This window comes from Oncorhynchus gorbuscha, linkage group LG17 (genome assembly GCF_021184085.1).
Source record: "Oncorhynchus gorbuscha isolate QuinsamMale2020 ecotype Even-year linkage group LG17, OgorEven_v1.0, whole genome shotgun sequence".
Taxonomy (NCBI): domain Eukaryota; kingdom Metazoa; phylum Chordata; class Actinopteri; order Salmoniformes; family Salmonidae; genus Oncorhynchus; species Oncorhynchus gorbuscha.
Genome location: NC_060189.1, coordinates 31614594 through 31637293, shown reverse-complemented (window position 1 = coordinate 31637293; position 22700 = coordinate 31614594). Strand labels below are relative to the sequence as shown.

The 22700-nt window shown below is 43.1% G+C and overlaps 1 protein-coding gene across 1 annotated transcript in view; it reads left to right on the top strand.

Moving 5' to 3' along the window:
• LOC124001496 (cysteine-rich motor neuron 1 protein-like) overlaps positions 1 to 22700 on the top strand; it is a 132965-nt gene that overhangs the window by 53629 nt on the left and 56636 nt on the right. Inside the window, exons 3-5 of the mRNA XM_046308313.1 lie at positions 17927 to 18169; positions 18936 to 19056; positions 19195 to 19316. Coding sequence (XP_046164269.1) covers positions 17927 to 18169; positions 18936 to 19056; positions 19195 to 19316 — 486 coding nt within the window. The remainder of the gene's footprint in view (positions 1 to 17926; positions 18170 to 18935; positions 19057 to 19194; positions 19317 to 22700) is intronic.

Sequence of the window (22700 nt, the reverse complement as noted above, 5' to 3'; positions counted from 1 at the left end):
ACATGTCAGAATAATAGTAGAGAGAATGATATATTTCAGCTTTTATTTCTTTCATCACATTCCCAGTGGATCAGAAATGTACATACACTCAATTAGTATTTGGTAGCATTGCCTTTAAATTGTTAACTTGGGTCAAACGTTTTGGGTAGCTTTCCACAAGTTTCCCACAATAAGTTGGGTGAATTTTGGCACATTCCTCCTGACAGAGCTGGTGTAACTGAGTCAGGTTTTTAGGCCTCACTACTCACACACACTTTTTCAGTTCTGCCCACAAATCTATAGGATTGATTGGTCAAGGCTTTGTGATGGCCACTCCAATACCTTGACTTTGTTGTCCTTAAGCCATTTTGACACAACTTTGGAAGTATGCTTGGGGTCATTGTCCATTTGGAAGACCCATTTGCAACCAAGCTTTAACTTCCTGACAAATGTCTTGAGATATATTCACATATTTGTCCGTCCTCATGATGCCATCTATTTTGTGAAGTGCACCAGACATATCTCCAGAAGTCTGGCATTTTTATGGCGGTTTTGGAGCCGTGGCTTCTTCCTTATTGAGCTGCCTTTCAGGTTATGTCGATATAGGACTTGTTTTACTGTGGATATGGATACTGTTGTACCTGTTTCCTCCAGCATCTTCACAAGGTCCTTTACTTTTGTTCTGGGATTGATTTGTACTTTTCGCACCAAAGTACGTTCATCTGTAGGAGACAGAACATGTCTCCTTCCTGAGCGGTATGATGGCTGCGTGGTCCCATGGTGTTTATACTTGCATACTATTGTTTGTACAGATGAACGTGGTACCTTCAGGCGTTTGGAAATTGCTCACAAGGATGAACCAGACTTGTGGAGGTCTACCATTTTTTTCTGAGGTCTTGGCTGAATTCTTTTGATTTTCCCATGATGTCAAGGAAAGAGGCACTGAGTTTGAAGGTAGGCCTTGAAATACATCCACAGGTATACCTCCAATTGACTCAAATTATGTCAATTAGCCTATCAGAAGCTTCTAAAGCCATGACATTACTTTCTGGAATTTTCCAAGCTGTTTAAAGGCACAGTCAACATTGTTTATGTAAACTTATGACCCACTGGAATTGTGATACAGTGAATTACAAGTGAAATAATCTGTCTGTAAACAATTGTTGGAATAATGACTTGTGTCACTCACAAAGTAGATGTCCTAACCGACTTGCCAAAACTATAGTTTGTAAACAAGACATTTGTGGAGTGGTTGAAAAAATAGTTTTAATGACTCCAACCTAAGTGTATGTAAACTTCCAACTTCAACTGTATGTGGCACAACAGATTGCAATTATGTAAATGTTATCTACATAAAAAAAACATATTGGCATTGTTTCTGTCCTTTGTCAATTGTATTCTGTGTCTTAACAACAATTTCCTTTCAAGTATTGCTCTTTGATTAAAAAGGGAAACCTCCTGTGTGAATAATGACCATTAGATACAGTGTAACTACGCTAGCCAACTAACTATCCATTTTAAGTCTATGGTCATGCTAACATTACTGAAATCGGCGTCGAACAGAGAGTTAACATATCTTTCCAATTCGGTGTATTTTATTTAATAGTTTTGAAAAATGTCATTCATATTTAACGACATCTCTTTCCTGGGTTTGCTAGTGTGTCAATGTGCAGGAAGGTGAAAGATAAATTATTTTGAAATGGCTCTGGTCAAGTGAGTGGGTTCTACATAAAGTGGATACACTCAGGCAGGCAGGCAGGTAGGTAGGCAGGCAGGCAGGCAGGCAGGCAGGCAGGCAGGCAGGCAGGCAGGCAGGCAGGCAGGCAGGCAGGCAGGCAGGCAGGCAGGCAGGCAGGCAGGCAGGCAGGCAGGCAGGCAGGCAGGCAGGCAGGCAGGCAGGCAGGCAGGCAGGCAGGCACAGGTCAAAGAGATATGTCTAAAAGTCCACCTCTCGGTCGATAGCTCCACTGTAAATATGATTTAGGAACTTAGACAAGCCTTATATCTAGTTAAATAAAGGTTAAATACAAATACATTTAAATTAGGGGGGGGGGTAAGGAGTGAGAAAGATGGAGGGAGAGAGAGGACCAGGAGAGCAACACATTGTAAGCTGGCAGCTGATCTATCTCTGCTGGGTTTTATTGATATGATTAATTCACAAGGTAAGATGTTTTTATTTATTTATTATATGTTTTTTTTATGGCATCCAGCGAGGGCTCACAGCAAAGCAGGCGTACATACACACTTCCCTGTGAGAGCAGTGAGGAACCAGAGCAGTTATGTTGAGAAATGATTCTGAAGGGGATTTGTTTCCATGCCGCTCTGCGTGCCGAGTCGCACTCCTGGCTGACAAGCCCCAATGAAAAGGGATTGATAAATGGATGAACGTGGCAGCCATTCCAGCTTTACATAGATCAAAATTTTAATAACGCCGGCACTTAAAGTTTGGGTTTGTTCTGCTGTAAATGGACTGCAATAGCAATAGATATATTTCAACATTGTGAGTGATGAATATTCAGGTTGCTCTTCTGAAGATGGGAATTTGCTGGCATGTGAATGAACACAGTGAGGAATGTTGAAGTGTGCTCTGAAAGCAGACACTCCTCTTTTCTCCTTTTTGCTGATTTAATGTCAGTAGTAGAGGAAAGGCAATTACATTTCTTACCATGCTATGACAAGACAAAGAGTTCACTGTGAACATTGAGCACATTTCCTAGTAAAAAACATAGAAGGAACTTTCTTTCAGCATTTCAATAGAATAATACATTTTAAAAACACAGATCATAACCTAAATGGAGCCAGATATTGTTTCAGATTCAACAACTGTCCAAATGGTTGTCCATGTCTACAGTACAAGAACATGTAAATGTGTTTAATGGTGTAATTGGATCAGTGTATTGTGGATGTTCTTGTAAGCAAAATAGATGTTTCTAAAGGGCACAGCCCTGCATAGTAAAGCTGTTGACAGAAGAGACAGCCATCACAGCCCAGCATCATTACCTAATGACCTGTCTGCGCCCTGCATCTGTCACACACAAACACGTGCGCGCGAACACACACACAAACACGTGCGCGCGAACACACACACAAACACGTGTGCGCGAACACACACACACACACACACACACACACACACACACACACACACACACACACACACACACACACACACACACACACACACACACACACACACACACACACACACACACACACACACACACACCTGATGACCTACCACCCTGCATCTGCCTCAGCTTCTGTCTCAGCTGTCAGACATTTTCTTGCACAGCTCCACTCTAATCTATTTCCCGCACATTTCTTTACTTTGTGAACCTTTTAACAACATCTCCCCCCCCCCCCTGAAAAGCAGTGGCCTGCAGTTTGTGCCATGTCGTTTATTAATAACTCTTCTGAACACATGTTGGGAAATCATTTGTGGAGGCGTTCCACATGACCGGCCCAGAGCTACGGGAGGAATGCAGGAAGTTTGGCACGGCAGCAGGTAGTAGGAGGGATGTCGAGGGCGACAAGGACGAGCTAGGAACTGAGGTTGAGGAAGACAGAGCGGAAGGGAGATAGAGAGAAGAGAAGGAAGAGAGAGAGAGAGCGAGAGAGAGATCAAGGACAGATGTGATGATGACAGTCAGACAGTTCTATTATTATGTATGTTTTTATATTATGACGTCGGGCACGGTGACATTTTTTTTAATGTGTTAAAGCCAAGGGTGTTATAGAGAATAAGGGAAGGGAGGGGGGTGAGGTTTAAGCTGGCATTCAGATGGAGAAAGCAAAAAGGGAGATAGAAGTCTCAATGCTAAATGTCATGTGACTGTCAGCGTGCCCACCTGTATGTACTGCAGTCACAGCCTGCCAACCTAATTTTCCTGGACGCTCCTCATAATTGCACTGCTACTAAAGTCGGCACATAGAAACCCTTTCTTATCAGCTTTTAATGATCTGAAAACAAGAGGTCTGTCAGGAACTTGCTCTTGCTCTCTCTCTCTCCTTCTGTGTTGCTGGTTTTTGTCACTTCTATAATTAGTTACAATGATGCACGTGTCAGATGTGTCCCTGGTATGGCAGCACTGAGATGGCTTCGTTTGAATGTTTTTCCCGTTCCTCTGTGTTGGTAACATTCTTGTAAATGCAATCAAAATCAGTCACAGAAATCTCCCACTAGACTCTGATGTCCTGGACTCGTCTTTATGACAACTTCAGAGAAGATTGCTTCGTGGCAATTTGAAGAAGGCTAGCTTCACTACACAGCCAATTAATGTGATTTTCAGGATTCATATGTTATATTCATATCTCAACTATTCTAGTGGGATTGCAGCAATACGCAACTGGTGCTTGGAGATTAGGTTCTTATTATCGAGACTTCTTCAACTTCTCCCAGCCCCAGCAAAGCAACATCGAAGACTCATTTATAAGAAGAGCTGGATAATGTCATTTGCCCATATCAAGTCATATCCCCAAATAATGTCATTTCATTTTCCCATTTTCTTATTTGGTTATAGTCTGGCGTCTCCTCCTCTGTCACCCACCTTCTCTTCTTATATACCCTTCACTTCATATTAACAGCCACAGTTCAGATGACATCTATGCTGTAATGTAACCCATGATTCAGCCAGGTTGCAGTAAGATCCTAGACACTGCTAACGGACAGGAAGAAGACGGGATAGGCTAGGGCTCCGTGTGATTGGTCAAGACCTAGGGATACTGGTCAATGGCTCCGCGTGATTGATCTAGGGGGGGTTCCGTAATCCCCTGCTCCCTGGGGAGAGTACCATTTGACTCACAGGCGTCACTCTGAAACAATTTGTGGTGTAGTAGACCTACCTCCTTTACACAGGGTGTGTGTGAAAGAGAGAGAGAGAGAGAGAGAGAGAGAGAGAGAGAGAGAGAGAGAGAGAGAGAGAGAGAGAGAGAGAGAGAGAGAGAGAGAGAGAGAGAGAGGCAGAAAGAGAGAGAGAGAGAGATAAAGGCAGAAGGAGCGAGAGAGGCCCGAGTTTCCCATGCTTCATCCCCATGGAGAGCACCGCCCAAACAGGCTCCCAATTATTGTCCTTTCACACTGTGAGCATCTTAATCCTAATCCAGCTAATGACCCCTGGGGCCTCTGGCCTCCTCTGGCCTCTGTCCCTAGCACTGGTGGAAAAGAACACTACCAAACCAAAGGTGTATACTTTACCTCAGGATTACAAGATTCCACATTTTTTTTTTAAATCGCATATGAGAATGATTGAAAAAGAATGGTACAGTACAGTACAGTATGAGCAATCACAATCATGTCCAATCATCTGTAATACAATAAAAGTGCTATTTTTGGAAGTAACTGGTTTAAGTTAGTGTGAAGGTGCCAAGCTTTCATGAAATAGCATAGTAATGCAAGTGTGCCTGGCTACCTGTAAAAAGAGTTTGAGTTGTGAAACCTTGTGTTTGTGTGTAATTGTATTGGTCATGTATAGGATTTGGAAGTCAGAGCACTAGACTTTACAAACGGACTTAAAATGGCTGCTGCTGTGGTGTTTTATTGCAGTCCAGCTTTCCTTCCTGCTTTTTCTGGGACAGCTAAGCCCCCATGGAATTTAGTTTTGTTACTCTTTTTTTCACATTTTGAGGAAATAACAAAGATTGAGGCATGCAGGGGCTGTGAGAGCTAACACTTCCAAGGAGCTAGCCAATGAAATACAACTGTAAATTGTTCTCTTATTTAATTTGAATAGCAGGCAACCATTATTGACATTGTGCAGGTTTAGCTTTGAGGAATAAATGGGCATTTTGTGTGAACTGTTGGGTACCATATACAGTATGTCATCAGGCCTGTTTTTATGTTGCATACATTTTTAGGTTAATGCTCACACATTATATGCATTTCAATAGAAAACTACAGATGTTTTGTCTCTCAGAAAGCTGACTTTAGAAGAGTCCAAAACACTAGTCTATTTGGTTCCTAACGGGTTTACACATACGCACGCACACACACGCATGCACGCACGCACACACGCAAACACACACACACACACACACACACACACACACACACACACACACACACACACACACACACACACACACACACACACACACACACACACACACACACACACACACACACACACACACACACACACACACACACACACACACACACACACACACACACACACACAGGAAGCAGGTAGCCTGGTGGCTAGGAGCGTTAGGCCAGTAACCGAAAGGTTGCTGGATCGAATCCCCGAGCTGACAAAGTAAAAACCTGTCGTTCTGCCCCTGAACAAGGATCAAGGATCTTGATTAAGGCAGCCCCCCGCAACGCTCCGATTCAGAGGGGTTGGGTTAAATGCGGAAGACACATTTCAGTTGAAGGCATTCAGTTCAACTGACTAGGTACCCCCCTTTACACACACACACACACACACACACACACACACACACACACACACACACACACACACACACACACACACACACACACACACACACACACACACACACACACACACACACACACACACACACACCTTGAAACCCATTTAAAACGAGTATGGTTTATGGGAATGACAGGACTGCGTTCCGAGGTGTAACACGGTCTCCTTCTAGCATGGCTTTAGTACGGAGAGAGCTGATGTCTGGTATTAACGGACAACTGCTCTGTTCATACTTCAGCGTTTGTTTGGGTACATCGAAGACACATCTGACTATTGATCAGCCTGAAGATAGATCAAACATTGTCATCTCAATTCCTCGTCATGCGTAGCCCTCTTCGATCAGTGCAACTATTGGAGATTGCAATATATAGTCAAAAACACTGTAGTCTTCTTGTCTCTGAAGATGATAAGTAAGTGAGTAATCCTTTTCCTAATTGAAACCAAGTGTTGAGTGGTAACAACCAATCCACCCATTAGCCATGTTGGAAGTGATTCCGTTGGCCTGTGTAATGATTGAATGGTTATATTTAAAGGTTATATTACTGTGGTAGATGTTAATGATTTTCAAACTGACTGTGGGGAAAGGGCGCGAGAGAGAGAATGAGAGAGAGAAAGAGAGAGAAACAGAGAGAGAGAGAGAGAGAGAGAAACAAAGAGAGAGAGAGAGAGAGAAAGAGAGAATGAGAGAGAGAAACAGAGAGAGAGAGAAACAGAGAGAGAGAGAGAGAGAGAGAGGGAGAGAGAGAGAGAGAGAGAATGAGAGAGAGAGGGAAACAGAGAGAGCGAGAGAGAGAGAGAGAGAGAGAGAGAGAGAGAGAGAGAGAGAGAGAGAGAGAGAGAGAGAGAGAGAGAGAGAGAGAGAGAGAGAGAGACAGCAGGGAACATATTGCAAAGCCTTATGGATCTTTCTTTCTTCCTCAGCCGTGTGGAACATCCCTCTGCTCTCACTACCACAGTCCTTTGATTCATTAGCACACATTGTTATATGAGAGAAAAAGAGAAGGTGCACTGTGCAGAATGTAAAGGAAGTAACGTTTCGTAGATTCATATTCAGCTGTTCAACTCCACAACTAAAGATAAGTATGTTTGTGTGCAACCCAGCGGATGGGATGTGAACGGTCTGCAGATTGAAGGCAGAGCCAAGAGTGGAGATGGGGGGGATGGAGGAGATGAGGGGATGGAGGAGATGAGGGGATAGAGGAGATAAGGGGATGAGGAATAAGGGGATGGAGGGATGAGGGGATTGAGGGATGAGGGGATGGAGGGATGAGGGGATGAGGCCGCATTACATTATTCATGCAAACTTGTGTGACTGTGGTGGAGCGAGGGACAGATTGATCCTCTGCCTTTGCTGGCTACGGGCCAGGAAGCTGCTGATCACACTTTTTCTTTATTCTCCGTCCTCATCCCCCACTCTCTCGCCCTCTTTCACTCTGTCCATCCCTCCCTCCATCCCTCTCGCTCACTGGCGTGCCAAGCCGACAGCAGCCCAGCTATCACAAGGGTGTCAGTTATCTTGAGAAGGACGAGTGCAGAGCCAGACCCTCACCTGAGACACACACACACACACACACACACACACACACACACACACACACACACACACACACACACACACACACACACACACACACACACACACACACACACACACACACACACACACACACACACACACACACACACACTACCTGAGGTTGACACAGAGAGGCAGAGGCACGATGTAGACCTGAAGGCCAAACACACAGTAAATACTAATCCAGACGTGAACGTGTCAGAAAGCAGGTGTGAAGCTAGCTAAACTCCATGATTTACCATGGAGCATTAGGCCAGTAACCAAAAGGTTGCTGGATCGAATCCCCGAGCTGACAAGGTAAAAACTCTGTCGTTCTGCCCCCGAGCAAGGATGTTGATTAAGGCATCTCCCCGCACATTTCAGTTCACACATTTCACATTTCAGCCTTCAGTTGTGCAACTGATGGGATTTCACCACCCAAAGAATAGCACGTGTCCTGTGTAATTCCGTGCTATGTATTTTAGAGAAAAGCTCCAGTCTGCCCACGCTAGTCGCCGCTCAACTCCATCGTAAATGGCGGAGTTGAGTTTGGTCGGCGAGTGTGAAGAAAGAGAGAGCGAAGGAGAGAGAGAGGGAAAGCCACCCTGTATACTAATACCACTGACACAAGCCTTTTTAAAGTGCCTCAAGTTCACTTTGTGTTGATTCCAGTTTAGTGCGTTACATTGGCTCAATTTTCTTACTTCAGGGTCAGGGTTTCCACCCACGGTGCTGATAATTACAGAAATCACATTTATATTATGGGAATTAATATTAGCAGAACATGCAAATCGAGGATGCAACCGCGTGTGTCCTTCTTACTGAATTCTGATGTGCACTTTGAAGATGCTAGAATAACTGTCCAAATGTACTTTCCCTCAGCCAGCAAGACAGGTAACAAATAACAAAATCACTAGCCTGTTTATCTACTATCCCCGTAGTAGAAAAGACCTATTCTATTGTTCTATTGCTTGCCGAGAAAGAAATGGCCTATTCCAAACAGACTCTGGGACAGTTGAAGCACGATAGATCCCAAATGCATACAACCAGTAGGCTACATAAGGATAAGTTCAAAAAGCAACGAGTCGGATGCAACCGATCAGAACGTTTCGCGTAAATGTTGATCAACTATTATTTCTTCACATTATAAAGTGCAGCAATGCACTCAAGGCAGGAGGCTCGGCACACATTTCCGTTCCATACTGCAATTAGCTGGAAAACGCCAATGTCAGAAGGGCACCGCGGTTTCATGTGACAGAGATGAAAATATCGGTTAGAAATGTAAAAAGAGAGGAGATCTAATAGGCTACTTTGAAGCAAGGTAAGACATGCCTCATAATATGTATTAAAACTTTCAGGTTTCAAACAATTAGGTATATTTTTTCCAAATGTATAGCCTACCGCCTCCAGGTCATTGCAAAGTGGAGTGTGACGCGCTAATGAGGCCTGCCTTCCGTTGCTGTTTGAGATGCTGTGGCAGCAGTTCTTGCGCTGTCTTGACGTTCACAAAACGACTTTGAGTTTACTCTCAAGCATGTTGGCTCAATTCTTCCATGTCACCGTAGCCCTCTGTACATGTTGTCGTTTTTGTGGTTTTAAACGCAGAATCAGTCCTGGTCTGGACAATGAAGTGCCTGCAGCAGATGGTCTAAGGCCTTTATGACGCAGAATTTGGAAGAATTCTCGCAACGTCCTTTACGAGTCTTCATAGCGATGGCCAAAACATTCATTCTCAGAGCATCACGCAGATAATAGACAGTGAGTGAGCAGAAAGATATGTTTTGTGAAGCTACAGTGGGCTTAGAAATGCTTTACATTTCCTTCAGAAAACTATTATGCCTTTATCCCCACAGAAGGGATTCCACTGTTAAAATGCTTATTTGTTGTGTTGGGACTTGAGCAAGATGTCTCCATCAACTCGGTTGCTGTTGTCAGATTTCTGTAGTCCTCTAAAGTGGCCTTCCAAGAGCTATACATAGCAGTACATTAAGAGCCCCACTAAGTCACCAACAAAACGTTCTGTAGATGTAGATATATTTCCTGCAAAGCCTTCCCAGCGGGCAAAGCTGGATAAAAGGACGTCAACACAACTAGTATTGATCATTGGACTATGCCTACGGGCATCAATCTGAAACAGTGAGGCAGAATGATGCATGTTGACGCATGGTGTTATCTGGGTTCCCAAGTAATATGTCAGCTGGACTATCTATCCCCATGCTACTTCTAAGATATATATCCTATGAGCAAAGCAACTAACACTTTGATGCAGGCACCATGCTGAGGGACCAACGAGTTTTCTCTATATGTGTGAGTCATGTTGACAGTGCATCAGACTGTGTTTGCCTCTGGTTGGAGTCAGATGAAATGCAGCAGCAATTACAGCGATGATTTGTGGGGTTGAACCGGGATTATCATTGAGATCACGATTTGGAGTTGAACTCAAATTGAATGCAAGGTCAGAAATGGAATGGAATTGGGACTCGGGGATCTCTGCTTAGGCTCCTAGTTCATCCTTTTCTCAAGACGTTTTCGTAATTAGAAAGTTTGCATGTCCATTGCGAACTCCATAGCCGGTGAAAGTTATTTCAAAGGGACAAAAACAATATAAAAACAACAAGGTGAGGTCAGGAACAGGTGTGAGATCAGCCAGGCTGAGGTGCTTAGCTGTGATCTCTCTTTCTCCCCTGGAAGCTGTTTGTCTCTCTCTCTCTCTCTCTCTCTTCATGCATCAGGGAGCTTGTGCTGTGAGAGGTGTGATGACTGACATGTTGATTGACTGACTGGTAACTGTTGCTCAGAACCATTCATGTTGATGATCATGATTATAAGAGTGATGATGCGAATGAAGACACATCATCAGTCGAATAATGATAGCGATTAATTGTACCCCTTCAAGCCTTTTGATGATATATATTCCACAACTGGTTGTAAAGCCACTAATTGTGTTTTTTTTTGTGTTCAGTGTTTATAGCATAGGGTATCGCTCAATAAACGTTCATCGGTATAGTACACCTCCATGTCAGTAACAGTATCCGATCAAATACATGTGGATGTCTAGTGGGTTAGCAGGTTAGAGGCTTACAACCTATAGCATAATCATTTTCTTCGGGTTTTTAATTTGGCTATGCAAATGAGGACATCAAGGAGCACAAGTTGCGTTGCTACTGGGAATTTACTACCAACCCCAATCACAAAGATATTTCATAATCTCTGAAGTAGTTTGTATTTTATGAAGCATGGATTTGTGTGTCACACTTGGAGGAGTATGACAGTGTTCCTCCAGTTGAACCTGGTCGAGAAAGACACTGATGTGTTGTACTCCAGAGAGAAAGTGTGACAAAATGCAGGAACATTGGTTGCTAGAGAAACAATAGAGGGGGGGATAAAACTGGTTGCCGTAGTGATAAGAGGTCAAAATTGAACCACAACCATGACACTACCTTAGGGGACACGACACACAACCACGTTGCTGAGTGTGGCATGGGAGTAGCAGCACAGCAGTGTGTGTGTGCGCGAGCGCTTGCGTCATGCCTCTTGTGAGCCATACTGTATTTTAATGTCACAGCAGATGTTGATTCCCGTAGAATGACGTGCCAGCTGTTCGCCATACGTTATCTGAAACAAAAGAGAGTGTGGGGATGGTGACTGTGGAAGGTAGAACGAGGAAAAAGACAGAGGGGTGGAGAGAGGTAGATGGAAGGAAAGAGAGAGGGGTAAGAGAGAGGTACGGCTAGAGAGAGTAAAGGTGGAAACAGAGGTAGAGATAAAGAAAGAGGTGAGAGCGAGAGGTAGATCAAAACAGAGATAGGTAGAACGAGAGAAAGAGAGTTTTTGTGCGGTGCCGTGTGTGACTGACTAGATTAAGGAGAGTCATTAATGAGTGGATGGAAAGGCATCTCATATTCATCTCATTCCTTTCCATGGATACCCTTCGCTGCCCCCGCTTCCAGCAGCCTAGCCATCCAGCAGCCATCCACACCCCAGCTCCATGGATGGATGAAGAACCAAATGAAAAGAGACGTGTACAGTAGAGCAAATATTACAGCATAGATTTCCTTCTAACACAAGACCATTGCATAATTTGGGCTATTTTACAACCATTACTCGTTGCTCTGTAATATTTTGTCCACTGGACCCCATATTTCTCTTGGTGTAAATGTAATGTGCATGTATGGATATTTGGTAGCCTGCTACAGGGTCTGTGTGTGCTGTATAGTCAACTCCTATAGTCGCATAAAAGCACATATACAGCACAAACAGATCTGGGACCTGGCGAGATATTTGGGATGCCTACAGAATGACAGAAACTATAAGACTTCCTGTGAAAGGTGAACAAGATACCTGCTTGGACAGAAAAGATGAATAAACAATTTGGTTCGGTCACCATTAAGGGATTCAACCAGCCGACTAATTTGGCAGTTAAAATGCTGGCGTCAACTGAACACGGAACCCAACGGCTTGTTTTTATGTCCTCCTATTTCCTCCTGCGAAAAGCTTTAAGGAGTTTGTGGTGCCACATATTTTGCATTCTGTATTTTAGACGTTTGTTTTCTATTGAAGCGGTGTGACTTTGTTCTTTGACTCGATAAGGTATGATGATTTCTCACCCTTTCTTTCTTACTGGCTCTCTGGGGAATATCAAATAATTGCTTCAGTTTATAATCCTTAAGCATTGCATTGGAGTCTCTCTTTAAAGAGCAGAGCCTTGTGTATGGTTTTGACTTACAGATTGGACAATTATCCGCTCAGTCGGGCGTTGATATAATCAGCGGGTTGTATATTAAAAATAAACTTACTTGAATTTGCTTTACCTGGTGTTCAGTATACTGTGTAATGTGTGTGTGTGTGTGTGTGTGTATCATCAAAAGTGGCCCAATCAGTTTAATTGTAACCATTTTATTACACTGTATATTAGATGTAGTGACAGCACTGTATTTCTTTCTTCTAATAGGCAGATGTATTTGTCATCAAGATCTAAAAGAAGGCATTGTGTGGCTAATCAGTTTGATTGTACACACTTAACAATGGGTTTCATGTGCCTCTCCAGATGCTTGACAACACACACACACACACACACACACACACACACACACACACACACACACACACACACACACACACACACACACACACACACACACACACACACACACACACACACACACACACACACACACACACACACACACACACACACACACACACACACAAACACACACACCACTCCGATGTGATCAATCCCCACCAGATGCCATTGTCAAAACACAAATCAGAGGGAGGAGGAGAAGGAAGGGATTTAAATCACGACTACATTACAGACAGCCACTGTTTCACTCTCGCTAGGCAAGAGACTACTGCCACTATAAACTATCAAGCCTCTCATTCAGGTTCCTCTGGCTCATGCTTTTTGGGAAAGTGTGTGGTGTACAGGTTTCTTTTTTTCTGTTTTCTTGAATAAACTTGTCTTCTGTACACAAAGCAGATCAATATAAAATCTCTCAGCACATTACCCCAGCTCCCTCCATGTCATTCAGTGGAGGCTGCTGAGGGGAGGAACGGCTCATAATAATGGCGTGAACGGAGTTAATGGAATGGCCTTACCATTCCATTTATTCCGGTCCAGCCATTACCACGAGCCCATCCTCCGCAATTAAGGTGCTACCGACCTCCTGTGATGACATTACACGCTAACACACCTGACTCCAATAATCACCTAATCATGATCTTCAGTTTAGAATGCAATTTGATTAATCAGCTGTGTTTGCTAGGGATGGAGAAAAAGTGTGACACAAACAGGCCCTCGAGGACTGGAGGGGCCCACCACTGCACTAGATGTAAGATTGAGGACCATTGCTATTTGGAACAAAAAAAATATTTATTGTAAAGTTTGAACCAATGCATCCCACAATAGTTTTTACACTGAGGAAGAAACAGGAACATAATGGATATAAATCAGAACAGTAAAGCAGTGGTCACCAACCTTTTCTGAGTCACAGTCAAAATGCAAGCTGAGATCTACCGCTCAGATAAAAAAAAATGTTTAAAGACTTAAAAATGTAAGCTTTTGCTAAATTACCCAATTAAAACAGTTCTGTAGCAAGGAGGTTTGTGCAGTAGGCTAAATGCGCAATAAATTATCACTGCATATTGGCTATGCTTGAATTTCCCTGCCAATGTTGTTCTACTCAGACCATTTAGAAATTGAATTTTAAACAAATTGGTATATGATCACACTGGTAATAGATCATTTGTTGTATTACTTTTAGGCACAGCTGAGTGAGCATAATAATTAGCTTTTTTTTATTACTACTGGACTGATGGCCTGCATCTGATGGTCAGTCTGAGGGAGAGATCAGCGGTGAGGTTGCCTCTCATCCGACTCACCTTCCCTCCGCTGAGAGAGGACACAGACCAGCTGATGGCAAATCTCACGTGCACTAAATTATTTCTGCCTCGTGCACCAATTCATCAGCTTACTCCTATGACCAGAGAAAGTTCAATATTTCTCGATATTAAAAAAGACAAGCCGCTAATAATAACAACCCAAGCTTGTCGGAAACACTCTGCTGTACTCATTCATTGCAGCTGCGTTACTGGTTGTAGAGTGAGCATGCACATTCGATGGCTTATAAAAGTGTTAACAGTGCTGAATAACAACATGAACAGCAGCTCTTTGCTCTATTTGTTGAGTCTCGCCCTCTAGTAATGGCTTTAGAAATGTGGAATTCTCACTGTATCAACTTTGCGGTACCTTCAAGTTTTTTTTGTGTGTTTTTTTTAACAGTCTATGGCTTGAGGAAATTGTGCAGACACGGTGATCTGAGCTACCTGATTGGCCAGCGGTAGCGAGAGACAGGTCAAGTCACGCCTTTTGCTTTTAAGGAAATATTCATCCCATTGAAATAGAAATCCGCATCTGGGTCAGGAAATGCATTTTGCGAGCTTACAGAATCCACAGGAGAGAATGCAGCTGCAAAATGTTCTCTGCTTTTTGCAGGTGAAAAACATGTACTCTGACGTTGACATGCGCTGCTACACTGAACATAGAGAGGGGAGGAAGTGGTTGTGAAATTGGCAACATTTAATTGACCATTTCCTAGCTACGTATGTTAACATGTTGTGTAAGTCTCTTCAGCACACACACGCACACTGCTGACAGCCTGTTACATTACACACATTAAAAACATGCTATATTTGCATGTAGACATACTCATATGGAGTCAATGAATCAAATGTAAGTCAATTGTTACCATCTATTTCCTTGCCAAGCACCGTTATGTTGGATCTTTCCCAGCTAGCCTGGCAAAACTGGTTGAAAATACGTCATTACACCGTTACAGTTGTGTCCGCTGGATTGTTTGCTGTGTCCAGAAGAGTTCCACATTCACAGATGCCCTTAACCAGAGGGTCTAACAGACCTAAACGTGTCATAGGGTCAGAGTGAAAGGAGTAGGAGGATGTTGTCACCGTGCCAACATCAATTGGTCAATTTCTTCGAAAGATTGTTTACTTTCAAAGTTGTTGTCTACTTCCCATAAGTTCCATGGGTAAACCATTCCACTTGATATCCATTTCGCGCGTACTTTCTTTTACATTCATCAGAAATACGTTTCCGCAGTCCTTTTAGTGAGCGGCCCATTGTGAACGCTGAAATGCGGCTGTATAATCACAGCAACACAGTTGTTAAATATGAACAGCTTTCTAATTAGACAAAAAGGTGTCATTTTCTTATATCCTCCGCAGCTCCTCTTTTGTAGTTCCTTTCATTATGTTCCCAAACACTCTCCTCCATCTAATAGAGCCTAATTATCCTCCTCTCAGAGTATCACTGCTCTCTTTTAGGGTCCTCTTTCTCTCTTTTTTCTCTCTTTCTCTGTCCGACATCACACAGACACAGTAACTTCCAGTAGAAAGACAGAATACATGCATTTAATACGGCGAATGTGTTTTTTAAGAGCCAATGTCAAGTTAGTACAAAGGCGGATTCTATAATACTTTTTCCAGTATTTTCTATACAGCTCTGAGCTCGGCTAAAACTTTTAATTAAAGAGACCAGAATCATTATCTCATTAGATTAAACCATTTCTGCTTTTTCCTTCTTTGTTGCTTTGCATGAGATCCTGATATGACGTGAAAAAGAGAAACAGAAAGCTATCCTTGTCTTTCAGTGTTGGGGAGTAGTGAACTACATGTAGTTTAACTAGTAATTTAACTACATTTTGCAGTAGCTTGATGGTCGTTGAACTAAATTCAAATGTAGGTATTGTTTTCAGTAGTTAATTGCTTTTTTGACATGTGGTGGTATAGCTAATTACTGGAACTACACACTGCTCTTTTTGAAAAAACATGTGTAAAGTAAGTAATCATTTCCTTTCTTTTTCGGCATCAGACCTACCTAATTCTCACTTGAAACATCGTTTTTGTGTTTAAAAAGCAGAATTACACATTCTATTAACATATGGCCCAAAGTGATCTATTCTTGCAATTTGTAATCTATGACATTTCAAGATTTACATATGATAATTTTTCACAAACTAGTTTAGATATAGTGAACTACTTTTTCAAAGTAACTTTATTGAAATAAACTATATTTTTCTCAAGGGTAGTTTTAATGTCGCTTAACCTCTTCCAGTGTAAAGTAATTGGTAGCTTTGTAAACAGTATTTTCAGAGTAGCTTCCCCAACACTGTTGTCTAACTTGTCTTCAGTAGTGTTTTCGCTAGTCTGCAGTCATTATAGAATTCTAGATTGGCCTTACCAAACAGGCCCTTTGCTGAGGTAGTTGGAGCCTAACTTCACAGCGTGCTAGTTCAACTTTACCCGTCACAGAAAATCATTATACTACAGAAGCTTTTGTCCAACCCTATGGTGAAACTCTTTCCTCTTCAAGTCCAGCAAAAATAATAAGAACAACACTTAAAAGCCAGTCGTAACTCAGCGGCAAGTAGGCCCGGCTTCACTCAGAAAGATCTAACCTTCTAGAGGTACCTCTAGAGCTTCAGCCCAGCCTTGTACCTTGCTGCCATGCCATGCCAGACTTGGAGGCTGTTATAAAGTGGATTAGCTTTTAATTTTGCAGTGTTTGACGTGTGCGTGTGTGTGCATGTGTGTGTGCGTGCGTGTGTTAAACTGTCGGCCAGTTGGCCTCCTGCGTCTGTGTGTTATCCTGAAAGAGAGGGGGTTAGCACTTCTCACTTCTCTCAGTTCCTGTTTGTGTGCTCTACTCATCATTCCATCAGTTGACATTTACACTTCATTCACATTCACATCAATGCTCAATGCTTGTTTTACCTGCCCCTCTGGTGCACTTTATACTTCCTTAATCTCGCTCTCTGTTGCTGTAAAGGTCAGAGTCGTACTGATTATGTGTATAAAATCTTGGACTTTGACCTGCATGGTCAGTAGTCAATTTGATTGACTGCCCAGTTGGCACTTTTTAGTTCCTTGAATGTTCTTTCTTAAAGGTTAGCAATAACATTCCTGATTCCTCTAACGCCTTGCCCAGTTTTCTTGGTGTCCCCACCCTCTACGTGGTCGGTAATAACCAGATGCATTCGGTTTTCAGGGGAAATGGAAAGAGAGCCTGTGAAACGACTTCCGCTTTCGGACGTTAACAAGTCGACACTCCATCTTAACTCCTCCTCCATATTTACTGGATTGGTTGAACAGTGCAGAAGAAAACCTCCCCCAACATTTTTTTCTCATCAGGACCAGAAAGAAAGAAATGCCATTCTTTTCTTTTGCGCCTGCTATGTTAAGTTAGGGTGTTGCAAGTGTGATCCTTTGAGAAACATTCCGTGAGAAAAACAGTCATGTTTTAAAGTTTCAGTTTGAAATTCCTTGAAATGTTTTTAACCCATTACACTGAAAATAACAGACAGGGCAGATTATTTAATCTATAACTGTACAAATATTGGTTTAACGCTACAATGGACAATTTGATCTCTCTCTTTTGCAGAGGAGCGGCCTGACTGTTCCAAGGCGCGGTGTGAGGTGCAGTTCTCACCCCGCTGCCCTGAGGACTCGGTGCTAATCGAAGGTTACGCACCCCCTGGAGAGTGCTGTCCCCTGCCCAGCCGCTGTGTCTGCAGCCCTGCAGGGTGCCTGAGGAAGGTGTGCCAGCCTGGATACCTCAACATCCTGGTGTCCAAGGGCTCTGGGAAGCCTGGAGAATGCTGCGATCTATACGAGTGCAAACCAGGTGGCTACCAATAACAATTCCCAGCAACTCTATGTGACATGGCAATAATTGTTTCATATTATGATACTTAGATCATTGTAGTAGTAATAATACTAATAATATTGAATTTGTAGAATTTCCCAAACTCAATGGCCAAATTGTAGGCTACATATGAATGTGTTTACACTCATGAATGGCAGCTGTATCTGTATACCAGCGGTTTATCACCTCTGAGCTGTGGAATGGCGTAACGTAGGCCGTAGCCAACAGATGGAATGGTTGCTCAATCCAATTTTATTGGTCACATACACACGGTTAGCAGATGTTATTGCAAGTGTAGCGAAATGCTTGTGCTTCTAGTTCCGACAGTGCAGCAATATCTAACAAGTAATCTAACAATTTCACAACAACTACCTACTACACACAAATCTGAGTAAAGGAATGGAATATAAACATAGAAATATATGGATGAGCAATGACCGAGTGGCATAGGCAAGATGTAATAGAGGAGGTGTCCAGCTAGGATAGGAATGTGCCAGTTCCGTGACCTCCCTGTTCACGTCGGTTTTCTTAACAAACACCACACACTCCTCTACAAGGGTTTTTACAAGTCAGGGTAATTGCCACAAACACGCGCAAGGAGGATCATAGCTTCATAGCGAACACAGAAAGAGGAATATTAGTTATATAAAACCACATACTTGATAGTTTACAGTTGTTTTCTTGATCCAATTTGAGCCCTACTGCTACCTCTATAATGATTGTCTTTGTGTTGTACCCTACCTAGTGTTTAGTGTGGACTGCAGCACAGTGGAGTGCCCTCGTGTCCAGCAGATTCAGTGTCCACCTGACAGCTATGAGACCCAGGTGCGTCTCACCGCAGACGGCTGCTGCACCCTTCCCACCAGGTGAGCCTCAACCTCCCTCTGAATGCAACAATCATCACACCCTCTTTGGCAGTCCTAAAAAGTAGTCAAGGACAGTCAGGTGTGAGGGTGTGTCCATCTGATGTGTACTAACTCCCCCTTTCTCCATCCCATCTCTAGGTGTGAGTGTTTGCCCGGCCTGTGTAGGTTCCCACAATGCACTGCCGGGAGCTCCCCCGAGGTGGTCTTCCACGGCAACGGTAACCCCGGGCAATGCTGTGATGTGTACGAGTGCATCAACGGTGAGTTTGCTTGCTTTACTCCGCTTGGTTCTGGCCTGAACCACACAGCTCCCATCTCACTGTTTCTGAGCTGTTATTAAGGAATGAGTGATACAGGATGGATGGCAAAGCCTTGTTTTCCTGCTTTCTGCTCCGGTAATTTTAAAAATCATATTTTACCGTGCCAGGCCAGCTAACGGGGGAGGTTAGGAGATATCACTAAGATGACGTGAAAATATTTACTGTGAGCTCCAAAAGTATTGGGCCATTTTTGGTTGTTTTGGCTTCTGTACTCCAGCACTTTGTTACAATGACCATGAGGTTAAAGTGCAGATTGTCAGCTTTAATTTGAGGGTATTTTCATCCATATCGTGTGAACCGCTTAGAAATGAAATGACAGAACCCCCCCCCACCCCATTTTAAGGACCAAAGGTATTGGGACAAATTCAAATAAAGAAGTAGAAAGTACCTGGTCCCATATTCATAGCACACAAGCATGTGACTCAGTGTTTGCTTTTGTTTTGGTTGTTTCAGAATATTTTGTGCCCAATAGAAATGAATGGTAAATCATGTATTGTGTCATTTTGGAGTCACTTTTATTTTATTGTAAATAAGAATAGAATACATTTCTAAACACTTCTACATTCATGTGGATGCTACCATGGTTATGGATAATTCTGAATGAATCATGAATAATGATGTGTGAGAACGTTATAGATGCACAAATATCATCAAATATCACCCCCCACCCACCCACCCCCACCCCCACAAAAACAATGTCTTGAGGGTGATATAAAATGCTAACCTCCCCTGTTATTGTAATGGCGAGAGGTTAGCATGTATTGGGGGTATGATATAAAATGCTAATCTCCCCTGTTATTGTAATGGTGAGAGATTAGCATGTTTTGGGGGTATGATATAAAATGCTAATCTCCCCTGTTATTGTAATGGTGAGAGGTTAGCATGTCTTGAGGGAATGATATAAAATGCTAATCTCCCCTCTCCACTGTAGTATGGCATTCTAAAGTATACTACAGTTTACTACGTAATTCTATAGTAAGTACTGTAGTATTCTATAGTACATAGTCGTGTTTATTCATGTGGGATTGTAAGCAGAAGAAGACAATTTCCCCTCAATGTGCTGCGTTTCATCAACCCCAGCAGCTTTTCTGCCTTAGATTCTGCAGGTTGAAAAAGAGTGCAAATTAGCGAGGAGTAAGAGAGAGGTGGTTGAATGGGCAGATGATACTTTTCAAATGAAAGCAAATTCTCAATGATTTATGGAGCCCACATTATGGGTGGCGGTCAACTTTAAAGGGTGAGCCAGCCTTTAAAGAATAATTTAAAGACCTTGCTTTTAAAAAAATGGAAATCTTTAGTATCTTCAAAAAAAAAACGAATACATTTGAAAAGATTGGTCCTTGGCTCTGACAGGAGGTCTGAGCCGTGACATATGTTGCAAATGACGCGTGAAAAGCGAATCTACTGTAGCAAGGAGGAGATTTTTCTGTTGGTTGACGTTGGGGCGACAGGGGAGAGGGTGTGACAGGCAGCACTGCACTTCCCATCCCCTCTTAGCCCTACTAGCTAGAACAAGCATCTGTTGGCGATGTGCAGCCAGGGGTCTGTGTCATCCCTACACCCTGCTTTGTTTATTTGGTGATTTCAGAACAAAGAGCAATGCATTCAGAGATCTGTCCTGGGAACAGCAAAAAACAAAACAGAAATATAACCTGATTGAACATCTGGTTCTATGGTGGCTTTATCTGCCTGGATGAAGGGAATAGTGGGGAAGGAGAGAGGGAAGCAGGAAATTAGGGAGGGAGGAGATGAATGAATATTCTGTGGCTGAAGGGGGTGGAGGGTGGAAAGGAAATGGGGAGTGGAGATGAACTCATCCCTAAAGGGTGGAAACTGATCTGGGGATCAATATAACAACAGCTGTTGAGCACACGTCACCCCCACAACACACACACATAAACATACACACACACTGCAACACTGCATCTCTGCTGTAATCCTACCTGACCTCTTCAAGGCTTGCCGTGATTCCCATTAATTAACAAACACACAAAGACAACATGATAAACCCTGAGGGTGATGCTTAAGACATACACAACCACAGCTTAGTAGGAGGGCTATAGATACTGTTTACACAGATATCATATTTGATAAGCACATGTGGCTGGCTGCTCAGTATGGCTGACACATACACCATTTTTGAGCGTGTGTGTTTGTGAGTTTTAACATTTTTATTTCACCTTTATTTAACCAGGTAAGCTAGTTGAGAACAAGTTCTCATTTGCAACTGCGACCTGGCCAAGATAAAGTGTGTGGTGTGTGTGTGTGTGTTTTGGAACATACTGTTCTCAATCAATGACGACTGACAAGAGTTTTTCAGTGTGTTTTGCTACAGGGGAACTGAAACGCTCAACAGCTGTATTGTGGTGTTCATTGGACAATCTATACTTCACAGACAAGTATTGACCCAGACTCCTTGATTTAGCTGTTAAACCAGATTCCACCGTTGCTTTTCTCTCCGATGTGTGCCCACTCTTTCAATGAAAGGCAGTTGAATGGACATAAAAGATGTCCAGAGTCAGCAAGCAGAACTATCAAAGGACTATTGGATGTCATGTCTGTCTTCCAACTGTACCTCCTCACAACCATCTGTGTTGGAAACCCTATTCAGGGAACACAAACAGAACATGGCCAGGACATAAGAAGGAAGGTTTGACTGGATGAACTGTGGAAGCCATCAGCAAACAGTGGTGTCTGCAGGCTTCTGTTGTCCCACTCTGACAGCAAATGTTAGCAGCAGCAGACGAGACATGAGACAGCTGAGGCACTCCACAGAGCATGCTTGGAATGGAATGGCCTTGGAGCCTGCTGCTGAGACACACACACACACACACACACACACACACACACACACACACACACACACACACACACACACACACACACACACACACACACACACACACACACACACACACACACACACACACACACACACACACACACACACACACACACACACACACACACACACACACACACACACACACACACTTAGGGACCAGGTAGCCTCCTCCTCAGACTGTAATCTCACCCTCCTGCATTGGAGATATGCATTCCATCAGGTTGTGTGTGTATGTGCACGTGTGTGTACGCGTGTGTGTGTACAAGTGTGCGTGTGCTCTATGCGTGCGTGACCGGGATCTCTCCTCTAGCCAGATAATCGAGGTTCTTGTCAATAGTTCAATCAAATACAGTCTTAACTGAATTGAGTTAAGACTGTACCCCCCCCCCCCCAACAAGTGAGAGAACAAGGGGTAAATTGACAAATAAACATGTCCCAAGATTTATGCTCATTGGTGAAGAGAAAGGTGATTATTGCAC